The 16,320-nt window shown below is 36.5% G+C and overlaps 1 protein-coding gene and 1 non-coding gene across 2 annotated transcripts; one reads left to right on the top strand and one right to left on the bottom strand.

The window, feature by feature from the left end:
• LOC109229443 (EPIDERMAL PATTERNING FACTOR-like protein 6) lies at window positions 1,795–3,008 on the bottom strand. Its single transcript, XM_019394878.1, has 2 exons — window positions 2,484–3,008; window positions 1,795–2,384 (listed from the first exon to the last, which is right to left on the bottom strand). The coding sequence occupies exons 1-2, from the start codon at window positions 2,601–2,603 to the stop codon at window positions 2,142–2,144; spliced, it is 363 nt and encodes a 120-aa protein (XP_019250423.1). The 5' UTR covers window positions 2,604–3,008; the 3' UTR covers window positions 1,795–2,141.
• On the top strand, window positions 6,851–6,924 carry TRNAN-GUU. The gene has a single exon. It is a non-coding gene; the product is annotated as a tRNA-Asn (tRNA).

Raw genomic sequence — 16,320 nt, 5'->3', positions numbered from 1 at the left:
ATTAGAAGTAGTTAGGTCGGTTATACAGTGTATAAATATGTGTACAATGTATTATTTTTGATACAATAGTGAAAAGTTCATTTCCTTTCCTTTCTTCGTTGTTCCTTCTCAGTTGTGTGAAGCTTTCACATAAACATTCATGGCAGACGCTCGACAATGTTTAGTTATATAGATAGCAATGTGCACGAAAGATTTAACTGGACAATAGTAATAGTGGTCAGGCAGTTATTGAAATTATAACTGATTCGAGTTGCAACTTATTGGCCGCTGAACTCTTTTCAGCTTAGGACCAAGTGGGTGTTTGGATTGGCTTTTAAGCTGGTCAAACCAGCTTTTAAGCTATTTTTAGCTTATTCGAGTGTTTGGCAAAATTTAAAAAATGCTTAAAAGCACTTGACTTTTAAGCCAAAAGGCCCAAAACAAGCCAAAAGCAATAAGCTGGACAATCCCAACTTATTGCTTTTTGGTTTAAAAGCTAGTTGAGTTTGACCAAGTTGTTTACCTTTTTATCCTTAATATTTTTTATTATTCCAAAAATGCTCTTCACATCAAAAGCCCTAAATTTGTTCCTTCCTCTCCCGTTCTTCATTCCCTGCGTCTTTCCTCCATCGACCAACATTGAGATTTCAGATGAACTGTAGAAATGAGGAAAAAATAAAGTAATACGTGTGTAATTTCACTATCTATGGCAACTGCTTAGAAATTTAGTGAAACTATCCAGTTAACAACGAAATGGATGTTTAGGAAATTGGTAAAAAAAATTCTATTTAATCTCATGAAGGCAAGTGAACAATTTTAATTATCATTATTCTGTCAATTAGGATTTTGCTCAACTGTAAAAAGCTTAATACCAAATTTTAACTTTTGCTACTATTCTGGGACTATGTTATTTATGTGTTTGTCTTTCATTTAACTCTTATTAATTGTTTGATAAAGTAATTTAAACGGAAATAATTTTAAAATTTCTCTAAATAATTTAATTCAACGTGGCTTTAAACATGAATTAATTGAGATTAGAATCATTTTTGAATAAAAGATCTTATAGTAATTAACTTATTTTTAGTGTTAACGGTTTTAAGGATATTTTAGTCCTTATAACAGTAAATGTGTTTACAAGCACTTTTTAGCCAAAGACATCAGCAACTTATTTTAAGCTTCAGTACTTCTATTCAAACACTTATTTCTAAAACAAGCTTCAGCACTTAAAAAGTACTTTTAAATACCAAGTGCTTAAAAGCTACTTAAATTCAGCCAATCCAAACGGGCTCCAAATAAAAGCAAGATGCTAGTATATGTATTGGCTAGCCGATATTCCAGTATTAGATCCAAAACTAATTTACCGAACTTCAGTAAATAAAACGGTTTAAATCACTTTATAATAATTAGTAAGCATAACGCGTGTGTAATAAAAGTTTATAGAGGTTGATCCATCTGTTTTTTTTTTTTTTTTAAGCTTGTTAAAGCATTAGTTTACTACAACTTCGACAAATTGAATTATAAGTAATTTGTAGATAGATTTGAAAATTAAAGTTGTGTTTGAACATGAATACAATTTGAAGCTGTTTTTGGATGTTTGTGAGTGATTTGAATTTTTTTTGAAAAACAGCTTTTTTGAGATTTTTAAATTTTCGAAAAAAATCGAAACTCAATTTCAAGTGAAATTTGAAATTTTTATGATCAAACACTAATTCCGAAAAAGTGAAAATTTCCAGATTTTTATGGCCAACCGGGTCCTAAAACTGTATAATTGTAATTAAATCAATCCTTAAAACTAGCATGAGAAAACCAGCCTGGTGAAGATAAAATGTTGGGAGTAAATTTAAACCATTAATGAAAGCTGCATTACTCTTTCTTTTCTACACAACTATTACTATTTACTAACTTCAACAAACATTCTTCCACTATACACACTCTTAAGTCATAACTCATACAACATAAAAATAATTCCAACTTGACATAGGACTAAGAGCCCGTTTGGCTTAGCTGATTTAGAGTAGCTGATAAGCATTAGGTGCTGATAAGCACTTTAAACTGCTGAACTAGCTCTCTTTGTACTATCAATCGACTACTAGCAGCTATAAATTAGAGATGGTCCAAGGTTTAAATGAACCCCACAAATCTGAATTAGTCGGACGAGTAGTCTAAGGAGTGTAAAATGCAGGGCCACATTTGCACTTCCAGCCTTCTGGCTCATAGTTAGTGTACTGAACTCCCACTCGACCTGTGTTGGTTGGCACTTGTATGGCTTCACACGGCATACATCCATAGCATTTGTGCTCACAACTCGGTGGACTTGATCCTATCATTTTCTTCTCTTCTTTATTCATATCAGTATATTCCTCTGTTTCTTTCACTTGTCCTTGTTCTTTATTGCTCATGTTTACCTTTAAAATAAAGTGCAGAAAAAAAAAACTTGTTTAGTACATTTCAATGCGTTAATCAAGAATATAAGAGAAAACGAGTCAAAGGATGTTAAAAGTTACCTCATTTGTACTCAGTTTGTTCTGCAAAGAATTGAGATTTGATGCCAAAGGCCTGCTTCTAACAGAGATTAAACAAAGTGCGAATATAATTAAGACAAAACAGCAGAATTTACTCTTCATTTTCTATCCGCACACAAAGTGTTTGTATAAATGAGGCAGTGAAAGTCTGAATGAGAAAGAGACAGAGGGAGCAGACAAAAACAGAGGATTAGAATAATTGGAGTTTGATCATTTGGTCCATATCATGATAGCTTTATAACAAGGAGAAAGTAAAAGAGGAGAAACTCAAAATTCTCAAACTCCCATTTCCCAAAAAGCAATCCTACCAAAGCTCCTTGGATTTTTCTAAGGCTTCTCTCTGAATTGTATTGGTAAAAACGAAATCTTTACTTCTCAAACAAGTGATTCTACTCTGGCAAAAAGCCTACAACTTTTTCTTTCATTTTTTTTATTCTAGAATAAAATAGTGTTACAGTTGTACTAGTCTTGTTTTGACAACTCAATTCACCTTATGATTAATCTATTTTTTTTCTCATTTCTTTGTTTCTTTAGTTACACGTTGCTTCAAATCTTGAATGAAACTAGAAGTAACCTTTTTAGGTTCTGAGTAAAACCTGAATATATAGCAGCCTATAAAATTGACAGGTTATTTAACAGGAAAATTATGGGTGCCTAGACTGCAGAGCCTCCTATTCCCCCTTTTGGTCATATTCTGAAACTGGACAAGAAAGAAAATCTTTCTTTATATTCTTTTTAGTTTTTAATTCATGAAATAAAGTACACCGCATCAATGTCTGAGAGATACAGTACCAAAATAAAATAAAATAATTTGTGTTAGTAAAATACTAACAACAACAAATTCAGTATAATTCTACGAGTGGAATCTTAGAAAATAGTACATACGCAGACCTTAGCCTGCCCTAAACAGGTTGAACGACTATTTTCGTTAAACTTTCAGTTCAAGGAAAAATAAAAAATGAAACAATCAGAGACGGTCCTATGAATTAGAGAGAGGTGTCACCTACACCCGTAAAGTTCGACAAAATTTTATATATACTGTCACCTATAAGAAATATTGATAATTTACTAGTGGCGCCCTATATACAAAGCAGATTTTTATTGTATTCCAAAGTGCACCCATAATCTTTAAATCCTAGGTCAGCCTCTAGAAACACTAGCAACATGCATAATAACTGTTTGACCAAAAAGTGTTAAGATTTTTGTTAAATTAATTAATGTGAAAATAGAGGTTGAATCCTAATTAAACATAAAAATTCTAGATTTAAGATTGAAAGGAATCGGTGGGATAAGACCATGTTCAATGTTTGTCAATGAATGTTACAATAAGAACATGCAATAAATGCAGATAATGAAAATAAGCGTAATAAGAAAGAATTTATCACCCAAATGTTGGATGACTTGGGGCGATTCTTCTTCCTGACAGCAATGTGGAATAAGTATGTTGAGCAATGTCGTCAGTGAACAAGACAAACTTTTGTATATTCTTTATAGTCAACCCTTTACAATGTGCTCTTATCAAAAAGTGAAGATCCCTTGTTTGTTCTTTATCTCTTCATATTTATAAGGGATATTTCTAAGAAACCCTAAAAGTACAACATAAAGAATATGCAATAGAATATTCCTTATGTCTATTACTAAACCTATCCTATCGTACGTTGCTTCCTTGCTCCCGTTACTTGATCTCGACAATAATCCCTCTTAAGACGACATTTCGCCGCCATGGTCGGCTCTATCCTCGACTACGTTTATTTGCAATTATCAAGCTGTCCAAATTTAAATCAATACAATAACAATAATATAGCAAGAAGCCGAAGCCAAAGAGACAATATGTAGTTATGAAAATTAAAAAATAAGAGAGTACAAGACTAACATGAATACTACTAATATGGACAAGGAAAACTCACGACTACGGACTGCCCACTAAACTTCACCCTATCCACCTCCAATACCTTAAAAAAAATGAAATGCATGAATAGTTTAACTACTTTCATGAGCAGAGGTAGCACGGTAACCAAAAAAGCTTCTTCTCGTTGTCCAAAAAGAAGAGTTTGATTTTCTATTGGACCAAAGAAATGAACCCCTCCATTGACTTTTTAGCATTAGGCTAAAGTTTAAAAAACTATGTGAAGTAAGAGCAGCTTATAGCAGCATCAGCATTGAATAATGAATTCTCCTTTTCAAGTTAAAAGTGCAATAAATAAGGAAAGAAGAATGAAGAGCCAATAATTAAACAAGCTTTTTATTTGTTCTTTTAACATTTGAGGTAAGAACTGTAAATTTAAACCTGGGAAGTAAGCACATATAAAAGGAAAGCTGACAAGTACAATTCAATGCACACTTTTTAATTTCTTTTGCTATAGTACTAGCTGATGAGTGGCAGTGAAATAGCATGTACAGACAAAGTCAGGTAATAGGATATACTCGTAGGTATTATTTTAGTACGTATTAGTAATTTATTCGGGTTCGTTTGGTTTGAATACGACTTATGCTGAAATAAGTTATATTGGAATTAGTTATTCTGGTATTATTTTTTATCCACGGTTTGGTATGTTGTATTAAAAATGGCAATTACATAATTTCTAAGAAGAAGGTATAAGTTATCCCGGCACTAATTACCCCACCCCCTACAAGATATAAGTTATCCCGGTACTAATTTTAATTCCGGGATAACTTATATCAAATTTGCTAACCAACAAAATATAAAGGTGATATTAAATTTTTATATCATCACTATATCTACTTATACCTCGTACCAAACGACCCCTCAGTGTGTTATTGCAGGAAATGGTTATTACTAGTGAAAATGAGGTATTTTTGTGGGGGTGAAAAGTATGCAATGAGACAAGTCACGGAGGTTACTTAAAAAACGTTCTGTATATTTCAGAGTACTGGTTTCATTTTGGTACCCTTTTTTAAAAAAAAAATATATTTTTATTGACGTCAATCAGAATTTGATGATACACTGTGGTCTCTGTCATTCACTTCTCTATTCAAGATTTTAGGACTTCTCATACACTTTATATGCGTTTTTTTTTTGTTTTCCATTCGGTGTTTGGTATTCGGTAACCGTATTGGAGCCTGACTAATCTGAATTCACGCCGCGTAAGGCCCCATTCGGGGGGAAGCGCTCCCTACCAAGGATTTTTCCATATGCAGAGCTCGAACCCGAGACCTTTTAAGTGAAGAGCATTCTCATCCACTGCACCACATCGTATAGTGTTTATATACGTTTGATATATTGGTCTTAGTAAAATAATGCATAATGGAGGAAAAGAGGCTATACACCAAAAGACATTTAACTACTTCTCCATCCGCTTTATAATAAGTGATCTTTTGGCTTTTTTTATTTAGGTCTCAAATAAGCGTCCTTTTATATAATAAATAAGGAATTAATTTTATTTTTTCAAAAATTGCTCTTATTTAATATTCCTATGTGTCAAGGTAACAATTAATTAAGGGTAAGTTAGGTAATACATCTTTTTTTCTCTTGAAGTTCGTATTTTCTTAAGGGGCATATCAAAGACTAAAAAATCATTTATTATGGACCGAAGGAGTAATATTTTGGTGCATCTAGTTCTTTTATCAAACTAGCTAGCCATCTCGTCCCGTTCAAATTCTGTCTCAAATTTGTTGTTTTGATCTTTCTTTGTGCCTATTCTCACATAGGGGTCGTTTGGTAGGAGATATAAAAATAGTGCTGAATATAGTGTATTATTAATGCTGATATTAGTAATGTTGACAAATAGTTATGCTGAGGTTATTTCTTATTCACTGTTTGGTTTGTGGTATTAAGGCATTGCATAATTTTTTTAAAATATTAATTGTTTACAAAAATACCCTCCACATTCTTTAACTTTGGACATTTTGAAGGATTTGAGGGGCAATTAAGTTTTTAACCATGCCTATGCAAGTACTAAAAACCTTTGCATTGCTAATACCATGATTTGTTATGTATTAGTTATACATAGGATAATACCAAACATGATTTAAACCGTATTAGTTATACATAAGGTGAAAAATATACCAAATAAGGGAATAGTAATGCACAAAGCTAGTATTTGTATTATTTTTTCTAATACCTCCTACCAAGCGACCTCTTACGGTAGAGGAATGTGTATTGAGCAACAAAACAGTGATGGTAAGAGGACATGCTGCATCTAGTATAATTTTTTAAGAGCTTAAATTATATATATCGACAATATAAAAAAAGTTATACCATCAAGTCACTCTTTTTATTTTTAAAATTACAAATCTCATATTTTAAGGAGAGTTATTCGTAAATACTAATTGTCTAAAAAATTTATTACCTATTATATGAATTAGTTTTTTAATTTTCGGGACAAAAGGCTGGAGTAGCTCAGTTGGTTAGAGCGTGTGGCTGTTAACCACAAGGTCGAAGGTTCAACCCCTTCCTCTAGCGAAAATATAACTTATTTTTCCTTTTTTTTTCGTCTCTTCAAATGGAACATTTAGAGCCTTCATTATCAGCTGCAATGTGTATACTTTTTTCATTCATATATAATTATAGTATATCTTGCTTTAGATGTAGCATTTCTTATTTTAGATTCTTTTTTGGAGGAAAGGGAATGAGGGAAGGAATGACTTGTAAATGGTAGAAGAAAATGACACGAATTAACTCTACTAGTTAAATGGTGTTAGTTGAATGGGAACTGGAATTATTTCTTATTTAGTATATGGACTTATTTGGTTACTAATGCTATTATTATTTTTTGTTATAGCACGTAACACTAATTACAGAAGAGAACATTGATTTTTTTCCATGGAGAAATTGAACATGTTTTGACAGGATTGTCTTTATATAAAAAATTGGATTACTCCTTTGTGGTGGAGCCATAATTCAACTTATGAGTTCGGAATAATTCAATAATAATTTTGACTTAAACTTTATATTTGTGTTTAAAATTCAATATATATAGTTTATTCAAAACCCCAAAATTTTAAAATTTTAGATCCGCATCTACCTACAATGTCATTGTGCAGTTGTAGGAATATTTTCGTTCATATAGTAATTATAGTTTATCTTGCTGATATGTAGCATTTCTTTCTTTTAGATTATTTTTAGGAGGGATGAGAGAATTAGGAAAGAGTTTACAACTGTATAACATTATTAAAATAAAAAATTGGGGAAGTTACTAATATCTGATCTATTTCTCACATGGCTATTGTCCTTTAATTAATATTTATTTTGTGTTTAGGCTTATTTAGTATTATGTTATTAGGGTTATTATTTTCTATTACAATACTAGCACCAATAGCAGAACTTCTCCTTATAAAAAGAAAAATATTATACAAGTTTCAGACTTCTTCAATGTGGTGATGTATTAAGGTAAACATTAAACTGCAATTGCCCATCAATTAATTGGTTTGTACCCCCTTTTAGTCTTCTTTTCGTAAAAATTTTTCTTGCGTGTTCCCCTTATTTATTTTTCATTAATTATATCTAAAATAATGGTGTAAACGCTTTCCTTAACAACAACAGAACATTAGAAAAAAAAAAAAGAAACTGAATAAGCTACCACTTATGGGTCTATTTTTCTAAACTAGTATTAGTGTGACCTTTTAATCAATTTATTATGATGTTTAGTCTAAATTAGATGTCTTTTATGTTTGTTAAATAATACTCTTTGTACCTTTTGATTGTGACTGTTTACTTCCTTAATCTTAAAATCAGTTGTCAAAATAAATTGTCCCGTTATTTGTACTTTGAAAATATAAAAAATGAACCTTCCACTGTAAGGAATTGTTGCACATTTTCTTTTGAAAAATGAAGATAAAAAAATCCAAAAATACCCAATTGTAATGTATAAAAATGAATAATATCTATCTAGTTGCCCTGAATAAACATTACCATAGATGACATTAACATGGACCAATTAGTTTGTGCCACAATAATATTATTTTAATTTAATTTCACTTCATTGTTTCCTCTTATTAACCAACCAACTTATCGGCATACATTATATATATGGTTTAAATTTTAGATAAATTTAAATCTCGAGTTTCTATGGCTTAAATCGAGAACTGGGTCGCGTGGAGCTTAGACACGTCTACCGGGAAGCTAGTGTTGTAGCAGATACCTTGGCAACGCATGTCATGCACCTCACTTCCTCATATGGACGATATCCATTGTCACGACCCAATTTCTCTTATAGGCCGTGATGGCGCCTAACGTTACTGCTAGTAGTAGAATATACAAAAATAATACATTACTGTCTGAAATGAATTAGACAGGGAGTAAATGCAAAAGAAAGACTTCGGGTGCTGCAGAACAGGCTCGGTAGGCAGCTCACCGCGAAGTCTCGTAGTATTAGGAGTGCGTGCCGGGATGATAACCAGATGCACCTGCCTCAGATCATGCACGATTAGTGCAGAAGTGTAGCGTGTGCACATAAACAACATGTACCCAGTAAGTATCTAGTCTAACCTCGAAGAAGTAGTGACGAGGGGTCGACTTCGACACTTACTATGGGCTAACAATAAAATACCGAAATTCAAAATAAGCAATAAATGATAATGAAAACTCAATAACAAGCAATGCATAAACAAGTCTTTCGCTTATAGTAAATCTCAAATCAATTCCCATCATTTAACAATTTTACCTCTCAAGCCCATAGAATGATAGCAAGTATAAATGGGGCTCCAAGTATAAATGGGGCTCCGAGGTCGTACGGCCCCATCCAAAATACATTTACATAAACTATGTGCACTGTCGAGGGTCGAACGACACGAACCATAGATGCATCTATTAACCTGTTGAGACGAACGACCCGCTCCCATGAGAGTAGTGGAATATACCTCGCTCGCCGAAATACTTGCGACGCGAGTGAACATTGATTTCTCAAAGTTATTATATAATTCTTTAATTCTTTCCGAAAATGAGAAGTCTAAACTGGAAATCCTCAATCACAGCTCTATTCAAGACACTTTATAAGCATAATCAAATAACGATGTCAACAAAGTATGATGTAAACCTAAGACTACCGGGACATCACATGGAATATAGTAACGCACGGACTCTCGTTACCTAGTACATACGTAGCTCCCCACACAAGTAATTCACAACAAAACACACCTAAGAGGATGAGTTCCCTCTTACAAGGTTAGGCAAGAGACTTACCACGTTCTCAAGTCCACTTCCGGTCCTTAAATATGCTTTAAACACTCAACTCGGTGCCAAACAACTCGAAACTAGTCAAATGTTATATAAAATAATCAATACATGTTCAAAATTTCATATTCTAACTATTAAATTGATTACCCAACCCCAATTGAAAGATTCCGAAAATGCACCCCCAGGCCCATGTATCCGGATTTTGAAATTTTTCGAAGAAAATTGTTACCCATAACCTCACAAACTCAATTATATAATTTCACTAAATTCCATAACCATTTTCGTGGTTAAATCCAAGCTTTATCAAAACCTAAGTTTTTCATCTAAACCCATGATTTTAATTTTACATGTTAAAATCTACCTATAAATTATTTATTAAACTTACATTATATAGGAATTACTTACCTCAAAGTGCCAGGTGAAAAACCCCTTCCAAGAGCTGCAAAATCGCCCCAAGAGTCAATGAAATGAGCCAAATAGCCTAAGTCCACATTAAATAAAAGATTCTGCCTCCAGCGATTTCGCTTCTACGGTTCACTGGCCGTATCTGCGGAAATCTCATCGCAGATGCGGTCCTTCCTTGGCTGGACTAAATCCGCATTTGCGGAATAATGGCTCGCTTATGCGATGCCGCTCCTGCGGCAGACGAGCCGCACCTGCGCAGTCTTCCGCTTTTGCGGTCCCTTGACCGCTCCTGCAGTTGCGCATCTGCGCCCACCCTGTCTGCCTCTGCGGTTTCTTGGCTGACTACGCTGGGCCACTTTTGCAGTTGTTTGCTCGCTTCTGCGAGCTCGCACCTGCGGCTATAGCCCGCAGGTGCGATTGCACCAGAAACCTGGTGCTTCTACTGTTGCTCCTAAGTCCAAAGTTGGTCCGTGCCTAGTCCGATTAACACTCGAGGCCCCTGGAGCCATGCCCAAATATACCAACAAGTTTGAAATCATAAAACAAACTCGTTCGAACTCTCGGAACGCGTAAAACAACATCACAGCTAATAATCACGCCCCAAACCAAATTGAATCAACTTATGAACTTCAAGTTCTTCCAACTTACTCCGAACGCGCCGAAACATACTTAAACTACTCGGAATGACACCAAATTTTGCGTGCAAGTCTTAATCACAATATGGAACTATTTCCAGGATTGGAATTCCAAACGGCCTCGGTAACGCCAAAACCTACTCCAAACCAAATTTAAAGAACTTTAAAACCTTCAAGGTGCCAACTATCATTATTTAGCGCCGAAATGCTCCCGGGTCATCCATACTCCTAGGTTGAAAATCATCATATGAACCTGTTGGAACTGTCAAATCCCGGTTCCGAGGTCGTTTACTCAAAATGTTGACCAAAGTCAAACTTAGCCCTTTTTGCTACCCTTAAGGAACCAAGTGTTCCGATTTCAACCCGAACCCTTCCAAATCCCGAACTAACCATCCCCGCAAGTCATAAAATAGTAAAAGCACATACGGGAAGTCTTATTTAGGGGCACAGAGATCTAGAAAGCAAAACGACCGGTCGAGTTGTTACATCCATGTCACCCCTTGTACTACATATCTCCCCCTCCTTTTGCTTTATCATTTTTCAATAAGGACTGTTTTGAAGACTTGAACGTTCGAACAATCTTAGCTTGTAATAACTACAATTGTTATGTTACTTAATTTCTAATATAAGTCTCCTTATTAGCAATATATGTATTTTATATATTGTCTTGAAATTCCGCCATAATTTAATAAGCCAAACGAAATTTAAGTCCAACGAAATTTGAACTTCCACTAGAACAACGATATTGTGAATATATTGAGAGGGAGAAGAGAAGTAAACATTGCAAAATCAGATTTGGTGTTTTCAATGTTATGTAGAGAGAAACAGAGATATTTAACAAACACATATGTTTATAATACATTAAACTTAAAGGTTTGTTTAGTCAAATCCGTTAAAAACAGATTTAACCAATCTTAAAAGACATTTAAATAGCAGACGCATCTTTAGATTAAAATTCAACCTTGTCTTTTCTTCTATATTTTTCAGTCACTAACTACACTAATCGGAAATGTTCCATAGTACCGTATTTCTGGTGGATTCTTGAGTCATGAGCAGGACTATAACGTGACAACAAAATGAAATTAGGATTATGATCGAATAAATAGAAGTAGCATTTGTGCTCTTGTGCGAGATTCCCTGCTTGCTCTAGACTAGTCCTAAGTTATTATACATCAATACAAAAGAGTGACATATTGCTTCCTGCTATATATGATCGGAGAATATATATATATATATATGATAGAGGGCCCTAAGGCCGGTGACGTGACCACTCCCATTCAACAGCAAATCCCTTTTCTTGCCTCTACGCTTATTTGGCGTTTTAAAAGAGATACTCCCCGCGAATAATAACAAAAAACTCAAAATATACAAACCCCTTCAGATACAACCGCTTCTTCCACACCGGTTCTCTACTCTCTATTTTCTTTCACTTTTTCTCTACTCCTCCATCTCTTTCACTTCTATGTACTCCTCCGTCTCTTTCTCTGTATTCCTCCATCTCTTTTGTACCCTTCTCTCCCTTGTTATTTTTACGCCCATGAACTGTTTGAAAAAATATCGTACTGGCACCCGGAATCTGCAATTACTTCTGTTCGATCAACAGATACCGGTATGTAATTCGTTCAAACAAATTTTTACCCATTATGCTAAGCAATTCTAATCTAATAAATGAGATATTTGCCTACTCTAATTCTATTGAAAGAGCATAATTGGGTGTTGGAGATGGTGGTTCTAATGGTGTTTCTCTCTAAGGTTCTATTGTGGTTCAAGGTGGCTAGTTGTCTTATGTTTATCAGATGTGGTTGTTTGGTGTCATTATTAGATGTGTTTATCAGACATATATCAAGGATAAATATTGGGCTAAAACTTCAGCTGGCTACTTGGGCTCAAAGCTTCAGATATACTAGTTAGGCTCTACACGTTTTGGGCCCGTTTAGAAAAATTGTATTGAGCAGGGTTTTTTTATTAGCTGTAAATATTGATTCCATATTTGTCAGTTTGTTAAAAGAGACTGTTTAGAAGAATTATATTGAGCATGGTTTTTTTTATTAGCGGTAAATATTGATTCCATATTTGTCAGTTTGTTATAAGAGAACAAAGAATAGGGACAGGTGGATAGGTTAGTTATACATAGATTCCATTCTTTCTTATTTATATAGGTGGACTGTATACATTAAATTCATTCAATATACACAGAAAACTTTTTCTACAAGTTTTTCTTTCAATTCTGTCATGGTATCAGAGCAGGTCTGATCTGCTCTAATATTCTTCTTCTCCCAGCTCCTTTTTTTTACAGATCAAATTTTCAAAATATAGTTATTCACTACAACAATGTCTACTGAAGCTCAGACCACTGATGTAGTAAACCCAGCTACTCCGACTGCAGCTACATCTATTGCAGTTGGTTCCACTACAACCGGGTTGGTTGATTCTGGTCACCCATATTATCTTCATCCCTCAGATTATCCAGGGATGAATCTTGTTTCTTTAGTCTTCAATGGAAGAGGACATGGAGGTTGGAAGAGAGCTGTTGTCATAGCTCTTTCAGCAAAGAACAAACTAGGACTCATTGATGGATCCTTAGTTGTTCCTAGAGTTGAATCTGGTCTTCAAAGGGTCTGGGCTCGTTGCAATGACATGGTGCTCTCATGGCTACTCAACTCACTCTCCAAGGAGATAGCAGAGAGTGTCTTGTACTTACAAAGTGCAAAGGATCTTTGGAGTGACCTGGAAGACAGGTTTGGTCAGACAAATGGTGCAAAGTTGTTCCAACTACAAAAGGAATTAAGTGCTGTTGTGCAAGGTAATTCTAGTGTATCAGGCTATTTCACAAAAAATGAAAGAGCCTATGGGATGAACTACATGCACTGAACACCTTTTCTAACTTGTGTTTGCGAAAATGTGAGTGNGGCAGCATTATTGGTGGCGTAGGATGAAGAGGGATATCGTAACATATGTGGCTCGTTGTTTGAATTGTTAGCAGGTTAAGTATGAGCATCAGAGGCCTGGTGGTTTACATCAGAGGATTGAGCTTCCCGAGTGGAAATGGGAGCGGATTACTATGGACTTTGTTACTGGACTTCCGTTGACCCGGAAGAAGTTTGATGCGATATGGGTTATTGTTGATAGGCTGACCAAGTCAGAGCATTTCATTCCTGTGGCAATCTCCTATTCTTCTGAGAGGTTCGCCGAGATCTATATTCGGGAGATTGTTCGCCTTCATGGTGTGCCCGTGTCTATCATTTCGGATCGGGGTACGCAGTTTACCTCACGCTTCTGGAGAGCAGTTCAGCGAGAGTTGGGCACACGGGTAGATTTGAGCACCGCATTTCATCCCCAGACGGACGGTCAGTCCGAGCGGACTATTCAGATTTTGGAGGATATGCTCCAAGCTTGTGTTATTGATTTTGGAGGTTCGTGGGATCAGTTCTTGCCTTTGGCGGAGTTTGCTTACAACAACAGCTACCAGTCGAGCATCTAGATGGCTCCTTATGAGGCTTCATATGGTAGGCGATGTCGGTCTCCGGTTGGATGGTTTGAGCCGGGAGAGGCTCGGTTGATAGGTACGGATTTGGTTCAGGAGGCCTTGGACAAGGTCAAGATCATTCAGGAGAGGCTTCGTTCAGCTCAGTCTAGGCAGAAGAGTTATGCAGACCGTAAGGTTCGAGATGTAGCTTTCATGGTTGGTGAGCGGGTATTGCTCCGAGTGTCGCCTATGAAGGGCGTGATGAGATTTGGGAAGAAGGGCAAGCTTAGCCCTAGGTACATTGGCCCGTTTGAGATTCTTGATCGAGTGGGAGAGGTGGCTTATAGACTTGCGTTGCCGCCCAGCTTATCAGTCGTGCATCGAGTTTTCCATGTATCCATGCTTTGGAGGTATCACGGCGATCCTACCCACGTGTTAGATTTCAGTGATGTCCAGTTGGACAGGGACTTATCCTATGAGGAAGAGCCGGTAGCTATTCTGGACCGGCAAGTTCGTCAGTTGAGATCCAAGAGTTTTCCTTCTGTTCGTGTTCAGTGGAGAGGTCAGCCTCATGAGGCATCGACCTGGGAGTCCGAGTCTGATATGCGGAGCCGTTATCCCCATCTTTTCCCCGACTCAGGTACTCCTTTCTTTGGTCCGTTCGAGGACGAACGGTTGTTTTAGAGGTGGAGGATGTGACGACCTAAAGGGTCATCACCGTATTTCCCACTACCCTTGTACTTTCGAGGCCGTGAAAACCTCACTTGGTGGTTGCCTCGACTTGTGTGCGCAGTCCGGGCGCGTAACCGGAAAGTTTAAATGTGAATTTGTGAGAAAAAGAATAGATTTGATGTTTTAAATTTATTGAGTTTGACTTTGGTCAATGTTTTGGGCAAACGGACCCGGACTCGTGATTCGACAGTCCCGGAGGGTCCGTAGGAAATTTTGGGACATGGGTGTGTGCCCGGAATCAAATTCTGAGGTCCCAAGTCCGAGAAATGAATTGTTGTGTGAAATTATTTTCTGAAAATAATTAAAGAATTTAAAAGTGATAATTGTTTAGTAGACTGTGCTGTTGGGCTCGTATTTTGGTTCCGACGCCCGGCACAAGTCTTAAATATGAGTTAAGCAATTGCTGTGAAGTTTGGTTAGATTTGGACGTCATTTGACGTGTTTTGAGCTAGAAGCAGTAATTTTGATGTTTCATGGAAATTGGAAGGAATCATGGGTCTTGAGGCCTAATTCGATGTTGTTTTGGCGATTTGATCGCACGGATGAGTCCGTAGGATATTTTTGAGTTTATATGTATGTTCGGTTTGGAGCCCCGAGGGCTCGGGTGAGTTTTGAGTAGGTTCCGGGAGGTCTTAGGCTTAAAAATAGCATATGGTTGCAGGTTCAAGGGTTGCAGGCCCCCAGCGCGGCCGCGTGGCTAGGTTCAGAGGGACACTGAATTCTAGGTCGACCAGCGCGGCCGCGCACCGAATCAGTGCGGTCCGCGCTGGGAGATTCAGAGAGTGGGTCTTGGGTCCATTCAACCAGCGCGGCCGCGCACTAAATTAGTGCGGTCCGCGCTGGGTAGGTTCAGAGAGTCATTTTCTTCCCTTCCTCGGCGCGGCCGCGGTGCATTTTTGTGCGGTCCGCGCCAGTCTTCAGCACAGTATATAAAGTCGGGATTTTCAGTCATTTTTTCACTTTTTCAAAACCCAAAACATAAGAGGCGATTTTCCAAACGATTCCACTTCTTCAAAACGATTGGTAAGTGTTTTCTAACTGATTTTCTTTACTCCTTAACATCCTTAAACATAATTTCAACTTCAAAACAAAGATTTTAATGGGGAAATTGGGAATTTAGGGTAGAACCTAGGTTTTCTGAAATTGGGGGTTTTGGACCTCAATTCGAGGTCCGATTCCAAAATAACTTACATATTTGAGTTCATGGGGGAATGGGTAATCAGGTTTTGGTTCGAACCTCGGGTTTTGACCATGTGGGCCCGGGGGCATTTTTGACCTTTTGGGGTAAATTGATGAAAAAGTTATAATTAGTCATTGGGTTTGATTTGTTTAGCACATATTGATAACATGAAGTCCTTATTGCATAGATTTGGTTGAGTTGGAGCCGAACTCGAGAGGGAAAGCGATTGTGGAGAATTGTATTGGCCGTGGAAGTTGAGGTAAGTG

The sequence above is a fragment of the Nicotiana attenuata genome, chromosome 7 (assembly GCF_001879085.1).
Source record: "Nicotiana attenuata strain UT chromosome 7, NIATTr2, whole genome shotgun sequence".
NCBI classification, from domain to species: Eukaryota; Viridiplantae; Streptophyta; class Magnoliopsida; order Solanales; family Solanaceae; genus Nicotiana; species Nicotiana attenuata.
Note: the sequence above shows the minus strand (reverse complement) of the source record. Positions and strands in the feature narration are given on the sequence as shown.